Source organism: Salvelinus alpinus, chromosome 4 (assembly GCF_045679555.1).
Source record: "Salvelinus alpinus chromosome 4, SLU_Salpinus.1, whole genome shotgun sequence".
NCBI classification, from domain to species: domain Eukaryota; kingdom Metazoa; phylum Chordata; class Actinopteri; order Salmoniformes; family Salmonidae; genus Salvelinus; species Salvelinus alpinus.
In genome coordinates, this window is record NC_092089.1 from 22,939,258 (window position 1) to 22,963,139 (window position 23,882).

At 46.2% G+C, this 23,882-nt stretch overlaps 1 protein-coding gene across 5 annotated transcripts in view; it reads left to right on the forward strand.

Moving 5' to 3' along the window:
• fhod3b (formin homology 2 domain containing 3b) overlaps window positions 1–23,882 on the forward strand; it is a 240,357-nt gene that overhangs the window by 132,280 nt on the left and 84,195 nt on the right. For all 5 annotated transcript variants that reach the window (XM_071396076.1, XM_071396071.1, XM_071396072.1 and 2 more), the window contains exon 4: window positions 15,377–15,444. In XM_071396076.1, coding sequence (XP_071252177.1) covers window positions 15,377–15,444 — 68 coding nt within the window. The remainder of the gene's footprint in view (window positions 1–15,376; window positions 15,445–23,882) is intronic.

A 23,882-nucleotide genomic window follows, 5' to 3' on the forward strand; every position in this document is an offset into this window, starting at 1 on the left:
CACTGATTTAGATGTTCAGGTTCATTTGTATGAGACTAGCTGGACTAGCCATCCACTGGCTGTGACCATATTCTACCACTGATTTAGATGTTCAGGTTCATTTGTATGAGACTAGCTGGACTAGCCATCCACTGGCTGTGACCATATTCTACCACTGATTTAGATGTTCAGGTTCATTTGTATGAGACTAGCTGGACTAGCCATCCACTGGCTGTGACCATATTCTACCACTGATTTAGATGTTCAGGTTCATTTGTATGAGACTAGCTGGACTAGCCATCCACTGGCTGTGACCATATTCTACCACTGATTTAGATGTTCAGGTTCATTTGTATGAGACTAGCTGGACTAGCCATCCACTGGCTGTGACCATATTCTACCACTGCAATGCAAATAAGTTCTTCCTTAAGATCGGATAAAAAAGAAAAAGCTCTTACAGTGGTCGTGTCCGAATACCCATGCTAGTGTACTACATACTTAAACTGCATGCTAATTTTGCCGTTTGATCTAGTAAAATTCACTCATCTTTTTTGACTTACAGCTGATAACAGCTAATAATCAGATACATTGATGAGCTGTACCAAAATGAATGAATGCAGGCAGTCAACGTAATCGCGCATTTGATTTCACATCCGGAAATTTCACATACTATAAAACTGTCTTTTTACGCATACTATTTAAATCAAATCAAATCAAAGTTTATTTGTCACGTGCGCCGAATACAACAGGTCTAGACCTTACAGTGAAATGCTTACTTACAGGCTCTAACCAATAGTGCGAATAAAAAAGGTGTGTGTGTGTGTGTGTGTGTGTGTGTGTGTGTGTGTGTGTGTGTGTGTGTGTGTGTGTGTGTGTGTGTGTGTGTGTGTGTGTGTGTGTGTGTGTGTGTAGGTAAGTAAAGAAATAAAACAACAGTAAAAATACATTTGAAAATAAGAGTAGCAAGGCTATATACAGACACCGGTTAGTCAGGCTTATTGAGGTAGTATGTACATGTAGGTATGGTTAAAGTGACTATGCATATATGATGAACAGAGAGTAGCAGTAGCGTAAAAGGAGGGGTTGGCGGGAGGTGGGACACAATGCAGATAGTTCAGTTAGCCAATGTGCGGGAGCACTGGTTGGTCGGGCCAATTGAGGTAGTATGTACATGGATGTATGGTTAAAGTGACTATGCATATAAGATAAACAGAGAGTAGCAGCAGCGTAAAAGAGGGGTTGGGGGGGGGGGGGGGGGGGGGCACACAATGTAAATAGTCCGGGTAAGCATTGGTTACCTGTTCAGAAGTCTTATGGCTTGGGGTAAAAACTGTTGAGAAGCCTTTTTGTCCTGGACTTGGCACTCCGGTACCGCTTGCCATTCGGTAGTAGAGAGAACAGTCTATGACTGGGGTGGCTGGGGTTTTTGACATTTTTTTTTCCTCTTCACGACTGTCTTGGCGTGTTTGGACCATTCTAGTTTGTTGTTGATGTGGACGCCAAGGAATTTGAAGCTCTCAACCTGCTCCACTACAGCCCCGTCGATGAGAATGGGGACGTGCTCGCTGATCCTTTTCCTGTAGTCCACCATCATCTCCTTAGTCTTGGTTATGTTGAGGGATAGGTTGTTATTCTGGCACCACCCGGCCAGGTCTCTGACCTCCCTATAGGCTGTCTCGTCGTTGTCGGTGATCAGGCCTACCACTGTTGTGTCGTCTGCAAACTTAATGATGGTGTTGGACTCGTGCCTGGCCATGCAGTCGTGGGTGAACAGGGAGTACAGGAGGGGACTGAGCACGCACCCCTGGGGAGCTCCAGTGTTGAGGATCATTGTGGCAGATGTGTTGCTACTTACCCTCAACACCTGGGGGCGGCCTGTCAGGAAGTCCAGGATCCAGTTGCAGAGGGAGGTGTTTAGTCCCAGGTTCCCTAGCTTAGTGATGAGCTTTGAGGGTACTATGGTGTTGAACGCTGAGCTGTAGTCAATGAATAGCATTCTCACATAGGTGTTCCTTTTGTCCAGGTGGGGAAGGGCAGTGTGGAGTGCAATAGAGATTGCATCATCTGTGGATCTGTTTGGGTGGTATGCAAATTGGAGTGTGTCTAGGGTTTCTGGGATAATGGTGTTGATGTGAGCCATTACCAACCTTTCAAAGCACTTCATGGCTATGGACGTGAGTGCTACGGGTCTGTAGTCATTTAGGCAGGTTGCCTTTGTGTTCTTGGGCACAGGGACTATGGTGGTCTGCTTGAATCATGTTGGTATTACAGACTCAATCAGGGACATGTTGAAAATGTCAGTGAAGACACCTGCCAGTTGGTCAGCACATGCCCGGAGCACACGTCCTGGTAATCCGTCTGGCCCCGCAGCCTTGTGTATGTTGACCTATTTAAATGTCTTACTCACGTCGGCTACGGAGAGCGTGATCACACAGTCGTCCGGAACAGCTGATCTTCTCATGCATGCCTCAGTGTTGCTTGCCTCGAAGCGAGCATAGAAGTGATTTAGCTCGTCTGGTAGGCTCGTGTCACTGGGCAACTCGCGGCTGTGCTTCCCTTTGTAGTCTGTAATAGTTTAGTACGCTAGTATGGGTTTTGGACCAGTATGGGCCAGTATCTCAATCCTCACCTGATCAACAGATGTACTTCCTTTCAGGAAGGACCTAAAAATGGTCAAATACTCCAGCCACCCAAGTCATAGGCTGTTTGTTCTCTCTGCTACCGCACGGCAAGCAGTTCCCGGAGTGCGAAGTCTGGGACCAAAAGGCTCCTGAACAGCTTAAACAAATGGCTACCCAGACTATTTGCATTGACACTCAGTTGTACAAACCCACAGTTTTATCAGCTATCCGGGTGGCTGGGCTCAGACGAAGAAGCCGGATCTGGAGGTCCTGGGTTGGCGTGGTTACACGTGGTCTGCGGTTGTTAGGCCAGTTGGACGTACTGCCAAATTCTCTAAAACGTGGTTGGAGGTGGCTTATAGTAAAGAAATTAACAGTCATTCCTACAGTCAGCATGCCAATTGCAAGCTCCCTTAAAACTAGAGACATCTGTGGCATTGTGTTGTGCACATTTTAGAGTGGCCTTTTATTGTCCCCAGCACAAGGTACACCTGTGAAATGATAATGCTGTTTAATCAGCTTCTTGATATGCCACTGTCAGGTGGATGGATTATCTTGGCAAAGGAGAAATGCTCACTAACAGGGATGTAAACAGATTTGTGCACAACATTTGAGAGAAATAAGCTTTTTGTGCATATGGAACATATAACACTTTACATGTTGCTTTTACATTTTAGTTCAGTATTTGATTGTGTTAATATTTCCTTTTGGGGGGGGGGCACATTTTTATTCCTTTTTAACGCTGCATTGTTGGGAAAGGGCTCGTAAGTAAGCGTTTCACGGTAAAGTCTACACATGTTGTATTCGGCGCATGTGACAAATAACATGTAATTTGATGCAGATGCAGTTTCCCTGTCCCCCTCTGGGTAAGGAAGTTCAGGGACAGTGGAGCCCTGTGGGTAGAGTAGCCGGGCCTTCCTGTAAAGCCTGGTCCCAATATGAAAGAGCCACTCAGTCTCTCTCTCTCTCTCTCTCTCTCTCTCTCTCTCTCTCTCTCTCTCTCTCTCTCTCTCTCTCTCTCTCTCTCTCTCTCTCTCTCTCTCTCTCTCTCTCTCTCTTTCTGTCTGTGTGGCCGTGCTTGGTTTTCTCTAATCAAAACCATTCTCCCCATCTGTCTCTCATCCATTCTCCCCAAACATTTGAAGAAACTCCAAGTGGCAGGAACAAATTAATTAATGTCTTTATTCTTCTGTGTAAACTGTAAACGAACATGTGTGTGTGTGCGTGCGTGTCTGTCCGTCTGTGTGTTTGTGTGTGTGTGGATAACTGACCTAGTAAACTTTAACATTCGTTCCACTAATTGTTTGTTTCCTTCCTGGTTGCACTCAAAGCCCAGATTAATTTGTAGTGATCTCATCCTCACCTGCATTACTTCCTAATGATTTCCCCCCTACTGCATTCATCTCCTTTCACTGAACCATCATCCACCTCATGTTTGGGTTCCACAGGGCTAAGATGAAAGCAGAGAAGCCCTCCAGTTTCACAATGTAGCCTGTACCCATGTTGGGAGGTCCCACTCCCTAATTACTGCTGCTTTCTCACCAGGAATTAGGAACAGGATTGGCCTTGAGAGAGAAAGAGAGAGAGGCAGAGAGAGAGAGAGATTAGAGTTGTGAGGTCTGGGGTCCGCTCATTGAGACTATGCATGCAGAGTTCTGCAAAACCATTGTCAGTGTACAACGTAAAAACACCAAATAATGCATGCAGAGCAGAATTCCCAAAACTTCCATAACAAAGCCATCGCCTACAGAGAGTTGGTCCTGGGGCTCTGTTCACAAACACAAACAGACCCCACAGAGCCCCAGTACAGCAACACAATTAAACCCAACCAAATAATGAGAAAACTAAAATATATTTACTTGACACATTGGAAAGAATTAACAAAAAAACAGAGCAAACTAGAATGCTATTTGGCCCTAGACAGAGAGGGCACAGTGGCAGAATACCTGACCACTGACTGGCCTAAAATTAAGAAAACCTTTGACTATATACAGACTCAGTGAGCATAGCCTTGTGATTGAGAAAGGTTGCCGTAGGCAGACCTGACTCTCAAGAGAAGACAGGCTATGTGCACACTGCCCACAAACTGAGCTGCACTTCCTAACCTCCTGCCAAATGTATGACCATATTAGAGACACATACTGTATTTCTCTCAGATTACCCACAAAGAATTAGAAAACAAATCAAAATGTTGATATGTTTATCCATTTCACTTGTAAATATATGTTTCCCATGCCAATAAAGGCCCTTGAATTGAATTGAATTGAGAGCGAGAGCGAGAGAGAGAGAGAGAGAGAGAGAGAGAGAGAGAGAGAGAGAGAGAGAGAGAGAGAGAGAGAGAGAGAGAGAGAGATGCTTGTTTCTGCCACTCTGTATTTCGTGACAAGAGAGGGCCCATTGCACATGAACCTGATGCGTTGTCATAAAAATACCAGGAGAACAAAGATGGGACTAGTTCTGTCTTTGCCATGGCAGGCAGTGCTGTGGCTCTCTCTCCCACATATGAGTGCTCTCTCTCCCCCTCTTTCTCTCTGTCCATCACTCTCTCGCTCTCTCCCACTTTCTCCCAGATGTTTCTGGCTGACCTCAGGCTTAGAGGCCAACCACACTCACCTCTCTCTCACAGACTCTGTGGCCCAGGCTGCCCAGACTGCCCAGTAGGATAGGCTCCACAACAGGGCTAAATCCAGACTGGGACTGAGCTCTGAGCAACCATCTCTGACCACTGTGTTAAAGGTCATGAGTGGGCAGTACAGTAACAGAGTACAATACGGGGTATATCCACGGAGTAGGCAGTATAGTATATCATGGAGTAGGCATTATGGTATATCCACGGAGTAGGCAGTATAGTATATCATGGAGTAGGCATTATGGTATATCCTGGAGTAGGCATTATGGTATATCATGGAGTAGGAATTATGGTATATCATGGAGTAGGCAGTATGGTATATCCTGGAGTAGGCAGTATAGTATATCCACGGAGTAGGCATTATGGTATATGCTGGAGTAGGCATTATGGTATATCCTGGAGTAGGCATTATGGTATATCATGGAGTAGGAATTATGGTATATCATGGAGTAGGCAGTATGGTATATCCTGGAGTATGCATTATGGTACATCCTGGAGTAGGCATGATGGTATATCATGGAGTAGGCAGTATGGTATATCCTGGAGTAGGCATTATGGTATATCCTGGAGTAGATATTATGGTATATCCTGGAGTAGGCATTATGGTGTATCCTGGAGTAGGCATTATGGTGTATCCTGGAGTAGGCATTATGGTATATCCTGGAGTAGGCATTATGGTATATCCTGGAGTAGGCAGTATGGTATATCATGGAGTAGGAATTATGGTATATCATGGAGTAGGCAGTATGGTATATCCTGGAGTAGGCAGTATAGTATATCCACGGAGTAGGCATTATGGTATATGCTGGAGTAGGCATTATGGTACATCATGGAGTAGGCAGTATGGGAGATCATGGAGGAGGCAGTATGGTATATCACAGGGTAGGCAGTATGGGATATCATGGAGTAGGCAGTATGGTATATCATGGAGTAGGCATTATGGTATATCATGAAGTAGGCAGTATGGGATATCATGGAGTAGGCAGTATGGTATATCATGGAGTGGGCAGTATGGGAGATCATGGAGTAGGCATTGTGGTATATCGTGGAGTAGTCTTTATGGTATATCATGGAGTAAGCATTATGGTATATCATGGAGTAGGCATTATGGTATATCCTGGAGTAGGCATTATGGTATAGCATGGAGTGGGCAGTATGGTATATCATGGAGTGGGCAGTATGGTATATCATGAAGTAGGCAGTATGGTATATCATGGAGTAGGCAGTATGGTATATCATGGAGTAGGCATTATGGTATATCATGGAGTAGGCAGTATGGTATATCATGGAGTAGGCAGTATGGTATATCATGGAGTAGGCAGTATGGTATATCATGGAGTAGGCAGTATGGTATATCATGGAGTAGGCATTATGGTATATCATGGAGTAGGCAGTATGGTATATCATGGAGTAGGCAGTATGGTATATCATGGAGTAGGCATTATGGTATATCATGGAGTAGGTAGTATGGTATATCATGGAGTTGGCAGTATGGTATATCATGGAGTAGGCAGTATGGTATATCCTGGAGTAGGCAGTATGGTATATCATGGAGTAGGCAGTATGGTATATCATGGAGTAGGCAGTATGGTATATCATGGAGTAGGCAGTATGGTATATCATGGAGTAGGCAGTATGGTATATCATGGAGTAGGCAGTATAGTATATCCATGTACGCAGTAGAATCTCCACACACCAGCGTTTAGTCACTTAAAGTAAACAGCGGTGGGGGGTGATGCTGTGTGGCAGCTGAATGTGGTAGATACTAACTAGCATACTCCCACATTTACTCAGCAGTTGTTGTACTAGGGCTCAAGTGGATAGGATATCAAACCCAAATGAGTTCGTACTCTGTTTCCAGAGATTGCCCTAAATAACTAGAGAGTCATTCACCTTACAATAGAACAGGCCACTGTCGTCACAACCTCCAACATCATCATAGCCCTATAAACCCCTGAAAGTTGGTTACCTGCTTGTCATTTTTCTCCCAAACAAGATGGGGTTTATAGGTTACAGTGCCTTCCCTAAGGATAACATCTGTCCAATCAGTGGCACCGAATAAAATATCTGCCATTTTACAAGTGACAGGTGTGCTGACCCTGTCTCCTATGAACCCAGTCTGTCTGTCTCCTGTGAAACCTGTCTGTCTGTCTGTCTGTCTGTCTGTCTGTCTGTCTGTCTGTCTGTCTGTCTGTCTGTCTGTCTGTCTGTCTGTCTGTCTGTCTGTCTGTCTGTCTGTCTGTCTGTCTGTCTGTCTGTCTGTCTGTCTGTCTCCTATGAACCCAGTGTGTCTGTCTGTGTGTCTGTCTGTGCCCCAGCTAGAGTAAATACACTGTGTTGTGTTTGTCTGTCTTAGTGTGAGTTCATACGGTCATACGTCTATACCAGTGGAGGCTGGTGGGAGGAGCTATAGGAGGATGGGCTAATCGTAATGACTGGAATGGAATTAATGGAACGTATCAAACACATCAAACATATTGAAACCACTTTTTGACTCCGTTCCATTCATTCCATTCCAACCATTACAATGAACCTGTCCTCCTATAGCTTCTCCCACCAGCCTCTTCTGGTATATGCAGTAGGTCAGTTCTATTCCTGTCTCAATGGCTCAGATGTGCTTCCCCATCCAGAATACTATACGTTGTAAACAGGGCCCACTTGTTGCATCATTCTCTCCATCTCTCCACACCATCCTCTTGTCTGAGAGCCTTCCTGAAAGCTGCGTTCTTGGGTCTGTCTGACCCAGTGGGGTCTTTGTGGGTTTCTTGGCTGGCCCTTGGATATGGTTTATGTGTTCAGCTGTTTAAAGCCTGAGCAGTGCTTGTCATCCTTTACATTTGATGGAGTCGTTGGTAACAAAGGCATGAAAGCGAGGGAGTGGATGTTCTTGTCGAGGGAAAGAGTGCAGGTATATTGAGTCCATCGTTAGACCGACAGAAGATGCTCATACATTTACCAGTTTTCTAACAATGAGATGGATAGAGACAGGAAGTTAAGGGCATAGCGTTTAGACTTCATAATAAAAAAAGTGAACATGTCACATGACTGTCTACAGAATTGATTCTTGGATATTGGTTATGACAACCAGAACTTGTGAACATCTGTTTGTGAAAGGTTCTTCTCCAGTATTGAGGCAGCACTGATCCAGAGGTGTCTGTCTGTCTGTGTATCTGTCTGTTGGTTTGTCGGTTCTTGGGGTGAGAGGACTAACCCTGTAGATTCCAGGCTTGCCTCTGTGTCAGAGCCCAGAACATCATTCCTCTCTCTCCCCACGGAAAAGGGAGGAGATTCTAGGTGATTATAGCCATTCATATTTTACTACCTCAGTAATTATTGTCATTTTGAGATCAGAACATCCCTGTGGCTATTCCAGTATCATGCACTGACAGAGGTTAGTTGAACAAAGGCACACAGCTGCAGGATACAGAACATTATAAAAGTGATACTTTCATCTTATTCAGTAATCAGGTTTTACCTGCTCAAAAGCGTGTACGTGAAAGAAGCCTCAGGTAAGAAGCAAGACTGAAAGGTCAGGAATGTGGGTGATGACCTCAGCTGTACCCTAGCCTTTCTCTCTCTCTCTCTCTCTCTCTCTCTCTCTCTCTCTCTCTCTCTCTCTCTCTCTCTCTCTCTCTCTCTCTCTCTCTCTCTCTCTCTCTCTCTCTCTCTCTCTCTCTCTCTCTCTCTCTCTCTCTGTCTCTCTGTCTCTCTCTCTCTCTCTCTCTCTCTCTCTCTCTCTCTCTCTCTCTCTCTCTCTCTCTGTCTCTCTCTCTTTCTCTCTCTCTCTCTGTCTCTCTCTCTCTCCCTCTCTCTCTCTGTCTCTCTCAGTGGGGTACTAGTTTCACGTTGCCAGTGTAACAGAGGTGGTTCAGTTAATTATGCTCACATAATGAGTAACCGTGCCTAAGATCTGTAAGACTTGTGTAAGCTAAGGCTTTAGCTCAACAGGCTAACACAGTATTGTGGTACACGGGAGTTCCTGGGTTTGATTCTCGGTCGCTCACATCAGACTCCGTAGTCTGGTGATCAGGGTTCAGAAGGCACTTTATATTTTTACATTTTGGTCATTTAGCAGACTCTCTTAAACGGCGTACAGTATAACTTACTCTATATGACTGTCTGGCTGTACACCAGTTGTTGGCTGCTGGGATTTGTCTCCCGTTGGTATTTCATCTCTTATACCTCCTGATCTCTGCTTTGTTTGGTTTTGTTCCTTTCCCTGGATGTTTTATTTATTTTACAACACTTTATGCATTGTGTCATCACCTTCCGTTCTGCCAGCCATAGATTTAGCTTGGCAAACCTCTCAGTGAATGACAAATGAATCAGCCCATCGATGCTGAAGTCTGTGCCATCTTCTCTCTGGAAGAAGAAGGTTTTGAAGCTAACAGGATTCCAGAGTCGGGGTCCAGTTCCAACAGAATACCTAGTTTCCTCTCTTTTCCACTTTGTGTTTTTCTTCTTCTCCCTCTTCTCAAATACAGTGATGTTTAAAAAAAAAAGGACCATACTTTGCGGGCACTTATCTGTGCCAGCTGGTATGGAACTAATCTGAGCTGAGCTATTTCTCATTAAAGGAGGGCCTCTTTGGGAGGCGCGCCGGTGTGCGGACTGCGGACAGGGGAAAGAGCTGTCTGTTTCTGCAGAAGGGCTTCATTTTGTGGCGGGCAGGAATAACTCCCTGACAGTTTTATTGCAGACTGGACTTCAGGCCTGAGATGAGGCGCACAGAGCCTTTGTGCAAATGCCACTGATACACTGTGGAGGAATGTTGACTACCATGCCATCTCTGATTGGCTTGGCGTCTGGCTCCTCTGTCCCCCCTCCTAAAACATACTCCTCTTGGATTAGTGCTTAAACTCTGGCAGCCTCCTGGCTGATGAGCAAAATCACTGTCCTTGTTGTAGCATGAAGTGGAATCAGGAAGTGTATCATCAAGTGGCCTCTCGAGTGGCGCAACGTCACTACAGCCACCCTGGTTCGAATCCAGGCTGTATCACAATCGGCCGTGATTGGGAGTCCCATAGGGCGGCGGACAATTGGCCCAGCGTCGTCCGGGTTTGGCCGGTGTATGCCGTCATTGTAAATAAGAATTTATTCTTGACTGACTTGCCTAGTTAAATTAAGGTGACACGTCAGGGACACACTGTTTTGTCAGCGACGGTTGATTCTGACCCAGACTTTATTGATGATCATGTGTCATTTGACATTTTACTTTATTATTTGATAATTTCTGTAGAAAGCTATTTATTTATTTATTTATTTAGCAAAGTGAATGAGCAGATAACCATCTTACATCCAAGAATAAAACACAATAAATGTCTGACTGGAAATCCAGACGGTTGATTGACGATCAACACTCGAACATGAAAGTGGAGCTACGGTGTTAATCGTGTTCATGGTTTTAGCAGGGGAACAGTCTGATGAATAACCTACATAACTGTTCTCCCCTCTCCACCCTCCAGTGATCAGATCCCACATCTCAACTCTGAATCAGCGTCACCATGGTTACCAACCTGTCGAAACCTGCCGAAACCTGCATGCTGCAGGAGGCGTTGATTTTCCCACACATGGTGTAGACTAAAGAGGAGAGTCATCAGGACAGGCAGTGCCCCTCCCGCAGCAGAAACATGGTGATAGGAACGGTGATGGGGGCATGGTGCCTGCTGGCAGAGAGACTGATGAATCTGCTGATTTACTTGCACGACATACAGTATCCGGGCTACCTGCCATAAGGGCCCATGTTCACAAAGCATCTCAGAGTAGGAGCACTGATCTAGGATCAGGTCCTCCCTGCCCATATTATCTTATAAATTCTGTTAAAAAAAAAAAATGGTATCCTAGAGCAGCAATCTAGCGCTTCTATGGGCCCAGATCTCCTTCTGAAAGAAGAGCATGCTGGGAATGTGGTAGGATTGTGTTGCCATGGGTACGGAAAATAAATAAATGTTGTTCCCTACAACAATCCTATCATCAGGGGAGAATGTGTCCACTGTCTCCTGGCATCCAGCTCAACTTTACAGGACTCTTTGGTGATGTAAGGAGTGAAACAGTAGCCAGTAAACTGACTTACTGTTGACATCCCAGTAATCCCACCAATACATCCCTCAACATGTGTTCTGGAACACAGCCCAGTCAAAACATCCCTCAACATGTGTTCTGGAACACAGCCCAGTCAATACATCCCTCAACATGTGTCCTGGAACACAGCCCAGTCAATAATCCCTCAACATGTGTCCTGGAACACAACCCAGTCAATAATCCCTCAACATGTGTCCTGGAACACAGCCCAGTCAATAATCCCTCAACATGTGTCCTGGAACACAGCCCAGTCAATACATCCCTCAACATGTCTTCTGGAACACAGCCCAGTCAATAATCCCTCAACATGTGTCCTGGAACACAGCCCAGTCAATAATCACTCAACATGTGTTCTGGAACACAGCCCAGTCAATACATCCCTCAACATGTGTTCTGGAACACAACCCAGTCAATAATCCCTCAACATGTGTCCTGGAACACAGCCCAGTCAATAATCCCTCAACATGTGTTCTGGAACACAGCCCAGTCAATACATCCCTCAATATGTGTTCTGGAACACAGCCCAGTCAATACATCCCTCAACATGTGTCCTGGAACACAACCCAGTCAATAATCCCTCAACATGTGTTCTGGAACACAGCCCAGTCAATAATCACTCAACATGTGTTCTGGAACACAGCCCAGTCAATAATCCCTCAACATGTGTCCTGGAACACAGCCCAGTCAATACATCACTCAACATATGTTCTGGAACACAGCCCAGTTTTTAATCCCTCAACATGTGTCCTGGAACACAACCCAGTCAGTCTAGAGCCACTCAACCAACCTCTGACCAACTGAGAAATCCATTTGCAACTACCCAGCAATACATAGTTTTCTGCAACAGCGTGTATGTATGTGCGTGTGTGTGTGTGCGCGGTGTGTGCGTGGTGTGTGTGTGCGCTCGTGTGTGTGTGCGTGTATGCGTGGTGTGTGCATGTATGCATGGTGTGTGTGTGAGTATGTGTGGTGTGTGTGTGTATGCGTGGTGTGTGTGTGTGTGTATGCGTGGTGTGTGTGTGTGTGTGTGTGTGTGTATGCGTGGTCTGTGTATGCACGATGTAAGAAGTGCTTGCATTAAGGGTTTTCTGTGGGGGTTGGGTGTTGTCTAAGTCTCTGCTGGTGGACTAGTGCTGTCTGAGAGAGAGAGAGAGAAGAGAGAGAGAGAGAGAGAGAGAGAGAGAGAGAGAGAGAGAGAGAGAGAGAGAGAGAGAGACAGAGACAGAGACAGAGACAGAGACAGAGACAGAGAGGTGAGGGGGTCTGTTAGGCCTTGGCTGGGCTCTACTGCTGGCTGACGGTGTCTCCGGAAGAATCTATGCGTGCCCAAGGAGCTGGTTGACACACACACATACACATACACACTCAGACCTTCAGCTGGGAAGGGATTTAATCTGTGACTGAAAACAACAATGATGAATAGAGGTCTGTTGCTGTGCTGTGAATCTCAAACATATGCCCCGTCCACCATCCAGCCAAGAAACTGTGTGTGTTTCTCACCCTTCTGAATAGAATCAGGGCCAGCTGTTTGTATAGACAGATCACTCATAGACGTGAGAGGTTTCAACGGGCAGCGTTGGGTTGTGTTAGGGTCTATGTTCATGACTCATAATCTCACACACACAAGCACACACAGACACACACACATGCACACACCAACAGTCAGGAATATATCAAACTCTCCAGTGCCACAATGATCAGGACAGCGATGGAATTTGAATGAGTTCTGTTGTTAGGCCGTAGAGCAACATGACAGAATATATGTTATAATGAGTTCTGTTGTTAGGCAGTAGATCAACATGACAGAATATATGTTATAATGAGTTCTGTTAGGCCGTAGAGCAACATGACACCCAAGGGCAAAGTGTTACTGATGAGGCCCCTGCCTGCTACGATGAAAGGTGTGTGTGTGTGCATGTGTGTGTGTGATCGTGCACAGGGGTCACCTGGGCCTCTCTCTTTGGCTTGAAGAAGGAGGGAAGCATAATTATTGAGGTCTAAGTAACAGTGAGAGTGTGAACACAGGGAGCAGAGAGGTCAGAGGTCATTGGAGACCAAACGGATCTGTGTTCATGACAGAGGAAAACATGAGTTTTTTATTTTATTTTTTATTTCACCTTTATTTAACCAGGTAGGCTAGTTGAGAACAAGTTCTCATTTGCAACTGCGACCTGGCCAAGATAAAGCATAGCAGTGTGAACAGACAACACAGAGTTACACATGGAGTAAACAATAAACAAGTCAATAACATGGTAGAAAGAAAAAAAAAAGAGAATCTATATACAATGTGTGCAAAAGGCATGAGGTAGGCAATAAATCGAATAATTACAATTTAGCAGATTAACACCGGAGTGATAAATCATCAGATGATCATGTGCAAGAAGAGATACTGGTGTGCAAAAGAGCAGAAAAGTAAATAAATAAAAGCAGTATGGGGGGTGAGGTAGGTAAATTGGGTGGGTAGTTTACAGATGGACTATGTACAGCTGAGAGAGAGAGAGAGAAGAGAGAGAGAGAGAGAGAGAGAGAGAGAGAGAGAGAGAGACAGAGACAGAGACAGATGAGAGAGAGAGAGAGAGAGAGAGAGAGCTGAAGGGGAGAGGCAGAGACTGCAGTAGGGTATGGTGTATGTTGCTATCTGCAGCAGTGACAGATTTTGCGAGTCAGAGTAGAGACTCTCCAAGCTGCAGCAGCCTGTGTGTTAGTAGTACGGTTTACCTGCAGCACTGCGTCATAGTAGACTGGAGTCACGCTCTACTGCTCAACACTGCCACCCAATGGTGAGACAAGAAACAACACCTGAGATGCAATGCCATGTTGAAAGATCTCAACACACCCTGACAGGATGAGAAAGCCTAAGAGTTGTTGGAACTAATGCAATGTACCAAGAGGCCTCATAACCATACCAACTAGCAACGAATCCTGTTCTTTTGGAAACCCTTCAGCCTTTGCACTACAGCATTACACATTGACTGTATCTATGTGTTAGCAAGCTGACCTGTGTGGTCTGGCTATGGTGCATAAGTCAGTCAGTGTAGTAGTCAGTCACAGTATTATATCATCTATATGGTAGTAGTGGCTTTGCACATAGGAGACAGATAGAGTCAGTTCTGTCAGCAGGAAAAGTCCAGTGTTTTTTTAACTCTTCACAGATGTGCTTCTCTGAACTACAGTCTTCTCTCCTCACTGGCACAGAACAACTAGCCCAGAGCAACTAGCCCAGAGCAACTAGCCCAGAGCAACTAGCCCAGAGCAACTAGCCCAGAGCAACTAGCCCAGAGCAACTAGCCCAGGGCAACTAGCCCAGAGCAACTAGCCCAGAGCAACTAGCCCAGAGCAACTGGCCCAGAGCAACTGGCCCAGGGCAACTGGCCCAGAGCAACTAGCCCAGAACAACTAGCCCAGAGCAACTAGCCCAGAGCAACTAGCCCAGAGCAACTAGCCCAGGGCAACTAGCCCAGAGCAACTAGCCCCGAGCAACTAGCCAAACTATTACTGGACAAGATGTGTATTAGCATTAATGAAATGTGACCCAATATGACCCAATATACTACCCAATATACTAAAGGTTATAGTTCATATACTAAAGGTTATAATTCATATACTAAAGGTTATAGTTCATATACTAAAGGTTATAATTCATATACTAAAGGTTATAATTCATATACTAAAGGTTATAGTTCATATACTAAAGGTCATAGTTCATATACTAAAGGTTATAGTTCATATACTAAAGGCTATAATTCATATACTAAAGGTTATAACTCATATACTAAAGGTTATAGTTCATATACTAAAGGTTATAGTTCATATCTGGGGCGGCAGGTAGCCTAGTGGTTAGGTCGTTGGACTAGTAACTGAAAGGTTGCAAGATCGAATCCCCGAGCTGACAAGGTAGAAATCTGACGCAGGGTTTCACTCACACATGCAGGGTTATCTCGCCAATCGCTTGGACAATAAGCCTTTGATTAGTTAGCTTTTTCCTTGAGTCATTGACATGGAAAAGTACCACAGCTGTGTGTGACTGTAAACTGATCCTTTCTTTCTCTTCTTTCTCTTCTTTTAGAGAAACTCTACAACTCAAATGGACGAGAGCTGAGGAGAGCCCTGTTTTCCCTCAAGCAGATCTTTCAGGTAATGTTCCCCTCCCTTTTGTCTTAGCAGCAGCCTGAGAATGTCAGATTCATTAATACTGCAACGATAGTCTACTAATGGCTCTTGTTTATCATTAACTATCACACATTCGCCCATATGACACACACACACACACGTGTATGCACATATGCACGAGTGTGTTGGACATACACACACGCACACACACACACACACACACACACACACACACACACACACACACACACACACACACACACACACACACACACACACACACACACACACACACACACACACACACACACACACACGCATGCTTTGTACAGCAAGTGCTCATACAAACATACTTAACACAAACACACACACTGTACAGTAATATTTTCCTAGCTATCTGAACAGAGCTCTGCAGTGAGAGTAGACTGCCTCCGTGGCAGCTATGCTGTACTCTGCTGTGCTCAGGTCCATGCTTGGCCAGAGCCCTGCTTCACACACTGGGGCTGGCTGGCCTGGCAGGGAATCACTGTGGAGGCTAGAGGGGGAGTGTTAAACATCACTTCAGGAGACCGTTGGAAGGAAAAGTGAGCTACAGATGTTGACAGAGAAATACAGGAATAGATCAGGACGTCTCACTGTGGCTGTGCACACTTGGAATGACTAGGTCAGGTTTGGAGGAAGTGCATGTTACCACACACACACACACATACACACACACACACACACACACACACACACACACACACACACACACACACACACACACACACACACACACACACACACACACACACACACACACACACACACACACACACACACATACACATACACACAAGCAACTGCAGTTGAGTAACCTCTCCCCTAAAGAGCTTGTATCAATATAGTGCGTCCATGTGTTTCAGCCCAGCTGTGTGTGTCTGGAACTTTCTCTCTCTGTGTGAGTACACACTTGTATACACAGTGGTTTTGCCAAATGACTGGGCTCTCCATCATGTAGAAGCTGTCCTGGAAACACTGGTGTGTATTCCTATGAGGGAGGGGAGCTCTAAGACTGACCACCCAACAGTATACACACACACACACACACACACACACATACACACACACACACACACACACACACACACACACACACACACACACACACACACACACACACACACACACACACACACACACACACACACACACACACACCTCTCCCCCTCACTCCCCACCTGAGCACTAGCTCCTAGCCTAGCGTTGCATAGCCCACTCCGTAACCTGATGAAAACCTCCCTCCTGTACTTAAATGACTGAGCCGTCGACAGGTGTGAGAGCCCCAGGCGGGTTTGTCGTCTAGGAGAAGAACATAAAGTGCAGGATTTGGCAAGCGGACATGAGGCTCTGCAAATAAAATACTACTGTAACATGCTGAAATATAGGAGACAATCTCAGCAGAAATATACAAATATGACAGGGTCATTCACTATGTATTTCAGGGTTATGATAATACTGTGTTTTTCATTATATTCCATGTCCCAGTATCGAAGCACTGCTACAGTGGTCTTCGTTGTCCTCTTCAATATTGTAAGACATTTGTCTAGTATTAAGTCAAAAAGACTTGGATAAACAGTCCACTAAAACATGCCTTTTCATGTAGCTCTCCCAAGGCCTTTTGATATTACAAAACTGGACAGGCTGCCAATGAAACATTGTGTGGAATAGATCAGGACGTCAAAGTGAAAGAAATAGCACTGAGCTCAGATCAGATGGTTCAGTATAAAGAAATAGCACTGAGCTCAGATCAGATGGTTCAGTATAAAGAAATAGCACTGAGCTCAGATCAGTTGGTTCAGTATAAAGAAATAGCACTGAGCTCAGATCAGTTGGTTCAGTATAAAGAAATAGCACTGAGCTCAGATCAGATGGTTCAGTATAAAGAAATAGCACTGAGCTCAGATCAGTTGGTTCAGTATAAAGAAATAGCACTGAGCTCAGATCAGCTGGTTCAGTATAAAGAAATAGCACTGAGCACAGATCAGTTGGTTCAGTATAAAGAAATAGCACTGAGCTCAGATCAGTTGGTTCAGTATAAAGAAATAGCACTGAGCTCAGATCAGATGGTTCAGTATAAAGAAATAGCACTGAGCTCAGATCAGTTGGTTCAGTATAAAGAAATAGCACTGAGCTCAGATCAGCTGGTTCAGTATAAAGAAATAGCACTGAGCTCAGATCAGATGGTTCAGTATAAAGAAATAGCACTGAGCTCAGATCAGATGGTTCAGTATAAAGAAATAGCACTGAGCTCAGATCAGTTGGTTCAGTATAAAGAAATAGCACTGAGCTCAGATCAGTTGGTTTAGTATAAATTGCTCTCCCAGTGGGTGTTTGGCTACATGCTAACTCTACAGTGTCGTCCCAAATAGCACCCTGTTCCCTTTATAGTGCACTACTTTTGACCAGGGCCTCATAGTACTCTAGTCAAAAGTAGTGCACTACATAGGGAATAGGGTGCCATTTAGGACTGAAGCAAGCTGGGAGCCTGTTGTTCAGAAATACATTCATCCAATTGGATCAATTAGATTAGAGCTAATTGTGTTATAGTAGGGTTATAGCCACAGAGTTGAAGGTTATTCAACAGGGCCCCATGCCTTTTGTGTGTAATAAGGCACTCCTGATTTAGTAATTAAAGGGGTTCTCCAGCCATAGTTCCCTAGACACATTGTCTACATTGAATTTCACTCCTGAAGACTATTTTCCTTCCCAGTATCCAATGGGCCTAATACACAAGGTCAAAACAAGTTCCTTCCTATTGTAATATTCTGTTCAGAAGGTATGTTGATGTCTGGTGTCCTGATTCCAGTGTGTACGTAGCCTACAGTAACCATCTCTCCTGTCATACCCGACAGCAGGGTTTCACAAATAGGTCCCGAGGCTCCCCTGGGTGCAAGTGTAGGTTTGTGCCCTAACACTAACCAACTCATCATCAAGCTTGGATTACTTCAATCAGCTGTGTAGTGCTGGGGGGGGGGGACTAAATGTGCTCCCAGGAGGTGGGGGGGAGACAGAGTTCAGGAAACACTTCCCTATATTTATGTATTTTTTTATGAACCTTTATTTAACTAGGCAAGTGAGTTAAGAACAAATTCTTATTTACAATGATGGCCTACCACAGACAACGCTGGGTCAATTGTGCACCGCCCTATGGGACTCCCAATTACAGCCAGTTGTGATACAGCCTGGAATGGAACCAGGGTGTCTATAGTGATGCCTCTAGCACTGAGATGCAGTGTCTTAGACCGCTGTGATACAGCCTGGAATGGAACCACGGTGTCTATAGTGATGCCTCTAGCACTAAGATGCAGAGTCTTAGACTGCTGTGATACAGTCTGGAATGGAACCAGGGTGTCCATAGTGATGCCTCTAGCACTGAGATGCAGAGTCTTAGACTGCTGTGATACAGCCTGGAATGGAACCAGGGTGTCTATAGTGATGCCTCTAGCACTGAGATGCAGTGTCTTAGACCGCTGTGATACAGTCTGGAATGGAACCAGGGTGTCCTAGTGATGCCTCTAGCACTGAGATGCAGTGTCTTAGACTGCTGTGATACAGCCTGGAATGGAACCAGGGTGTCCTAGTGATGCCTCTAGCACTGAGATGCAGTGTCTTAGACTGCTGTGATACAGCCTGGAATGGAACCAGGGTGTCTATAGTGATGCCTCTAGCACTGAGATGCAGTGTCTTAGACCGCTGTGATACAGCCTGGAATGGAACCAGGGTGTCTATAGTGATGCCTCTAGCACTGAGATGCAGTGTCTTAGACCGCTGTGATACAGTCTGGAATGGAACCAGGGTGTCCTAGTGATGCCTCTAGCACTGAGATGCAGTGTCTTAGACCGCTGTGATACAGCCTGGAATGGAACCAGGGTGTCCATAGTGATGCCTCTAGCACTGAGATGCAGTGTCTTAGACCGCTGTGATACAGCCTGGAATGGAACCAGGGTGTCCATAGTGATGCCTCTAGCACTGAGATGCAGTGTCTTAGACCGCTGTGATACAGCCTGGAATGGAACCAGGGTGTCCATAGTGATGCCTCTAGCACTGAGATGCAGAGTCTTAGACCGCTGTGATACAGCCTGGAATGGAACCAGGGTGTCCTAGTGATGCCTCTAGCACTGAGATGCAGAGTCTTAGACCGCTGTGATACAGCCTGGAATGGAACCAGGGTGTCCATAGTGATGCCTCTAGCACTGAGATGCAGTGTCTTAGACCACTGTGATACAGCCTGGAATGGAACCAGGGTGTCTATAGTGATGCCTCTAGCACTGAGATGCAGTGTCTTAGACCGCTGTGATACAGCCTGGAATGGAACCAGGGTGTCTATAGTGATGCCTCTAGCACTGAGATGCAGAGTCTTAGACCGCTGTGATACAGCCTGGAATGGAACCAGGGTGTCTATAGTGATGCCTCTAGCACTGAGATGCAGTGTCTTAGACCGCTGTGATACAGCCTGGAATGGAACCAGGGTGTCTATAGTGATGCCTCTAGCACTGAGATGCAGTGTCTTAGACCGCTGTGATACAGCCTGGAATGGAACCAGGGTGTCTATAGTGATGCCTCTAGCACTGAGATGCAGAGTCTTAGACCGCTGTGATACAGTCTGGAATGGAACCAGGGTGTCTATAGTGATGCCTCTAGCACTGAGATGCAGAGTCTTAGACCGCTGTGATACAGCCTGGAATGGAACCAGGGTGTCTATAGTGATGCCTCTAGCACTGAGATGCAGTGTCTTAGACCGCTGTGATACAGTCTGGAATGGAACCAGGGTGTCCTAGTGATGCCTCTAGCACTGAGATGCAGTGTCTTAGACCGCTGTGATACAGCCTGGAATGGAACCAGGGTGTCTATAGTGATGCCTTTAGCACTGAGATGCAGTGTCTTAGACCGCTGTGATACAGCCTGGAATGGAACCAGGGTGTCTATAGTGATGCCTCTAGCACTGAGATGCAGTGTCTTAGACCGCTGTGATACAGCCTGGAATGGAACCAGGGTGTCTATAGTGATGCCTCTAGCACTGAGATGCAGAGTCTTAGACCGCTGTGATACAGTCTGGAATGGAACCAGGGTGTCTATAGTGATGCCTCTAGCACTGAGATGCAGTGTCTTAGACCGCTGTGATACAGCCTGGAATGGAACCAGGGTGTCTATAGTGATGCCTCTAGCACTGAGATGCAGTGTCTTAGACCGCTGTGATACAGTCTGGAATGGAACCAGGGTGTCTATAGTGATGCCTCTAGCACTGAGATGCAGTGTCTTAGACCGCTGTGATACAGCCTGGAATGGAACCAGGGTGTCTATAGTGATGCCTCTAGCACTGAGATGCAGTGTCTTAGACCGCTGTGATACAACCTGGAATGGAACCAGGGTGTCCATAGTGAATCCTCTAGCACTGAGATGCAGAGTCTTAGACCGCTGTGATACAGCCTGGAATGGAACCAGGGTGTCTATAGTGATGCCTCTAGCACTGAGATGCAGTGTCTTAGACCGCTGTGATACAGCCTGGAATGGAACCAGGGTGTCTATAGTGATGCCTCTAGCACTGAGATGCAGTGTCTTAGACCGCTGTGATACAGTCTGGAATGGAACCAGGGTGTCCTAGTGATGCCTCTAGCACTGAGATGCAGTGTCTTAGACTGCTGTGATACAGCCTGGAATGGAACCAGGGTGTCCTAGTGATGCCTCTAGCACTGAGATGCAGTGTCTTAGACTGCTGTGATACAGCCTGGAATGGAACCAGGGTGTCCATAGTGATGCCTCTAGCACTGAGATGCAGTGTCTTAGACCGCTGTGATACAGCCTGGAATGGAACCAGGGTGTCCATAGTGATGCCTCTAGCACTGAGATGCAGTGTCTTAGACCGCTGTGATACAGTCTGGAATGGAACCAGGGTGTCCTAGTGATGCCTCTAGCACTGAGATGCAGTGTCTTAGACTGCTGTGATACAGCCTGGAATGGAACCAGGGTGTCCATAGTGATGCCTCTAGCACTGAGATGCAGTGTCTTAGACCGCTGTGATACAGCCTGGAATGGAACCAGGGTGTCCATAGTGATGCCTCTAGCACTGAGATGCAGTGTCTTAGACCGCTGTGATACAGCCTGGAATGGAACCAGGGTGTCCATAGTGATGCCTCTAGCACTGAGATGCAGAGTCTTAGACCGCTGTGATACAGCCTGGAATGGAACCAGGGTGTCCTAGTGATGCCTCTAGCACTGAGATGCAGAGTCTTAGACCGCTGTGATACAGCCTGGAATGGAACCAGGGTGTCCATAGTGATGCCTCTAGCACTGAGATGCAGTGTCTTAGACCACTCTGATACAGCCTGGAATGGAACCAGGGTGTCTATAGTGATGCCTCTAGCACTGAGATGCAGTGTCTTAGACCGCTGTGATACAGCCTGGAATGGAACCAGGGTGTCTATAGTGATGCCTCTAGCACTGAGATGCAGAGTCTTAGACCGCTGTGATACAGCCTGGAATGGAACCAGGGTGTCTATAGTGATGCCTCTAGCACTGAGATGCAGTGTCTTAGACCGCTGTGATACAGCCTGGAATGGAACCAGGGTGTCTATAGTGATGCCTCTAGCACTGAGATGCAGTGTCTTAGACCGCTGTGATACAGCCTGGAATGGAACCAGGGTGTCTATAGTGATGCCTCTAGCACTGAGATGCAGAGTCTTAGACCGCTGTGATACAGTCTGGAATGGAACCAGGGTGTCTATAGTGATGCCTCTAGCACTGAGATGCAGAGTCTTAGACCGCTGTGATACAGCCTGGAATGGAACCAGGGTGTCTATAGTGATGCCTCTAGCACTGAGATGCAGTGTCTTAGACCGCTGTGATACAGTCTGGAATGGAACCAGGGTGTCCTAGTGATGCCTCTAGCACTGAGATGCAGTGTCTTAGACCGCTGTGATACAGCCTGGAATGGAACCAGGGTGTCTATAGTGATGCCTTTAGCACTGAGATGCAGTGTCTTAGACCGCTGTGATACAGCCTGGAATGGAACCAGGGTGTCTATAGTGATGCCTCTAGCACTGAGATGCAGTGTCTTAGACCGCTGTGATACAGCCTGGAATGGAACCAGGGTGTCTATAGTGATGCCTCTAGCACTGAGATGCAGAGTCTTAGACCGCTGTGATACAGTCTGGAATGGAACCAGGGTGTCTATAGTGATGCCTCTAGCACTGAGATGCAGTGTCTTAGACCGCTGTGATACAGCCTGGAATGGAACCAGGGTGTCTATAGTGATGCCTCTAGCACTGAGATGCAGTGTCTTAGACCGCTGTGATACAGTCTGGAATGGAACCAGGGTGTCTATAGTGATGCCTCTAGCACTGAGATGCAGTGTCTTAGACCGCTGTGATACAGTCTGGAATGGAACCAGGGTGTCTATAGTGATGCCTCTAGCACTGAGATGCAGTGTCTTAGACCGCTGTGATACAGCCTGGAATGGAACCAGGGTGTCTATAGTGATGCCTCTAGCACTGAGATGCAGTGTCTTAGACCGCTGTGATACAACCTGGAATGGAACCAGGGTGTCCATAGTGAATCCTCTAGCACTGAGATGCAGAGTCTTAGACCGCTGTGATACAGCCTGGAATGGAACCAGGGTGTCTATAGTGATGCCTCTAGCACTGAGATGCAGTGTCTTAGACCGCTGTGATACAGCCTGGAATGGAACCAGGGTGTCTATAGTGATGCCTCTAGCACTGAGATGCAGTGTCTTAGACCGCTGTGATACAGCCTGGAATGGAACCAGGGTGTCTATAGTGATGCCTCTAGCACTGAGATGCAGTGTCTTAGACCGCTGTGATACAGCCTGGAATGGAACCAGGGTGTCTATAGTGATGCCTCTAGCACTGAGATGCAGTGTCTTAGACCGCTGTGATACAACCTGGAATGGAACCAGGGTGTCCATAGTGAATCCTCTAGCACTGAGATGCAGAGTCTTAGACCGCTGTGATACAGCCTGGAATGGAACCAGGGTGTCTATAGTGATGCCTCTAGCACTGAGATGCAGTGTCTTAGACCGCTGTGATACAGCCTGGAATGGAACCAGGGTGTCTATAGTGATGCCTCTAGCACTGAGATGCAGTGTCTTAGACCGCTGTGATACAGCCTGGAATGGAACCAGGGTGTCTATAGTGATGCCTCTAGCACTGAGATGCAGTGTCTTAGACCGCTGCGCCACTCGGGATCCCACGGCTACTATTTCACAGCTACGACTCAACAACCAGGATGTAATGAATTTGTTTGGTGTGAACCCAGAGTTTCCCCATCACTTTAGCCAGGATCTAAGATGGAAGGTGTTGTGGTCTGGGTCAGTCATACCAAATCAGCAATGTGAAGAGTGCTCACTCACTCACCCTCGGAGTGGTTCATTCCTGTCTAACCATTCATTAAACCAGGACAGCAAT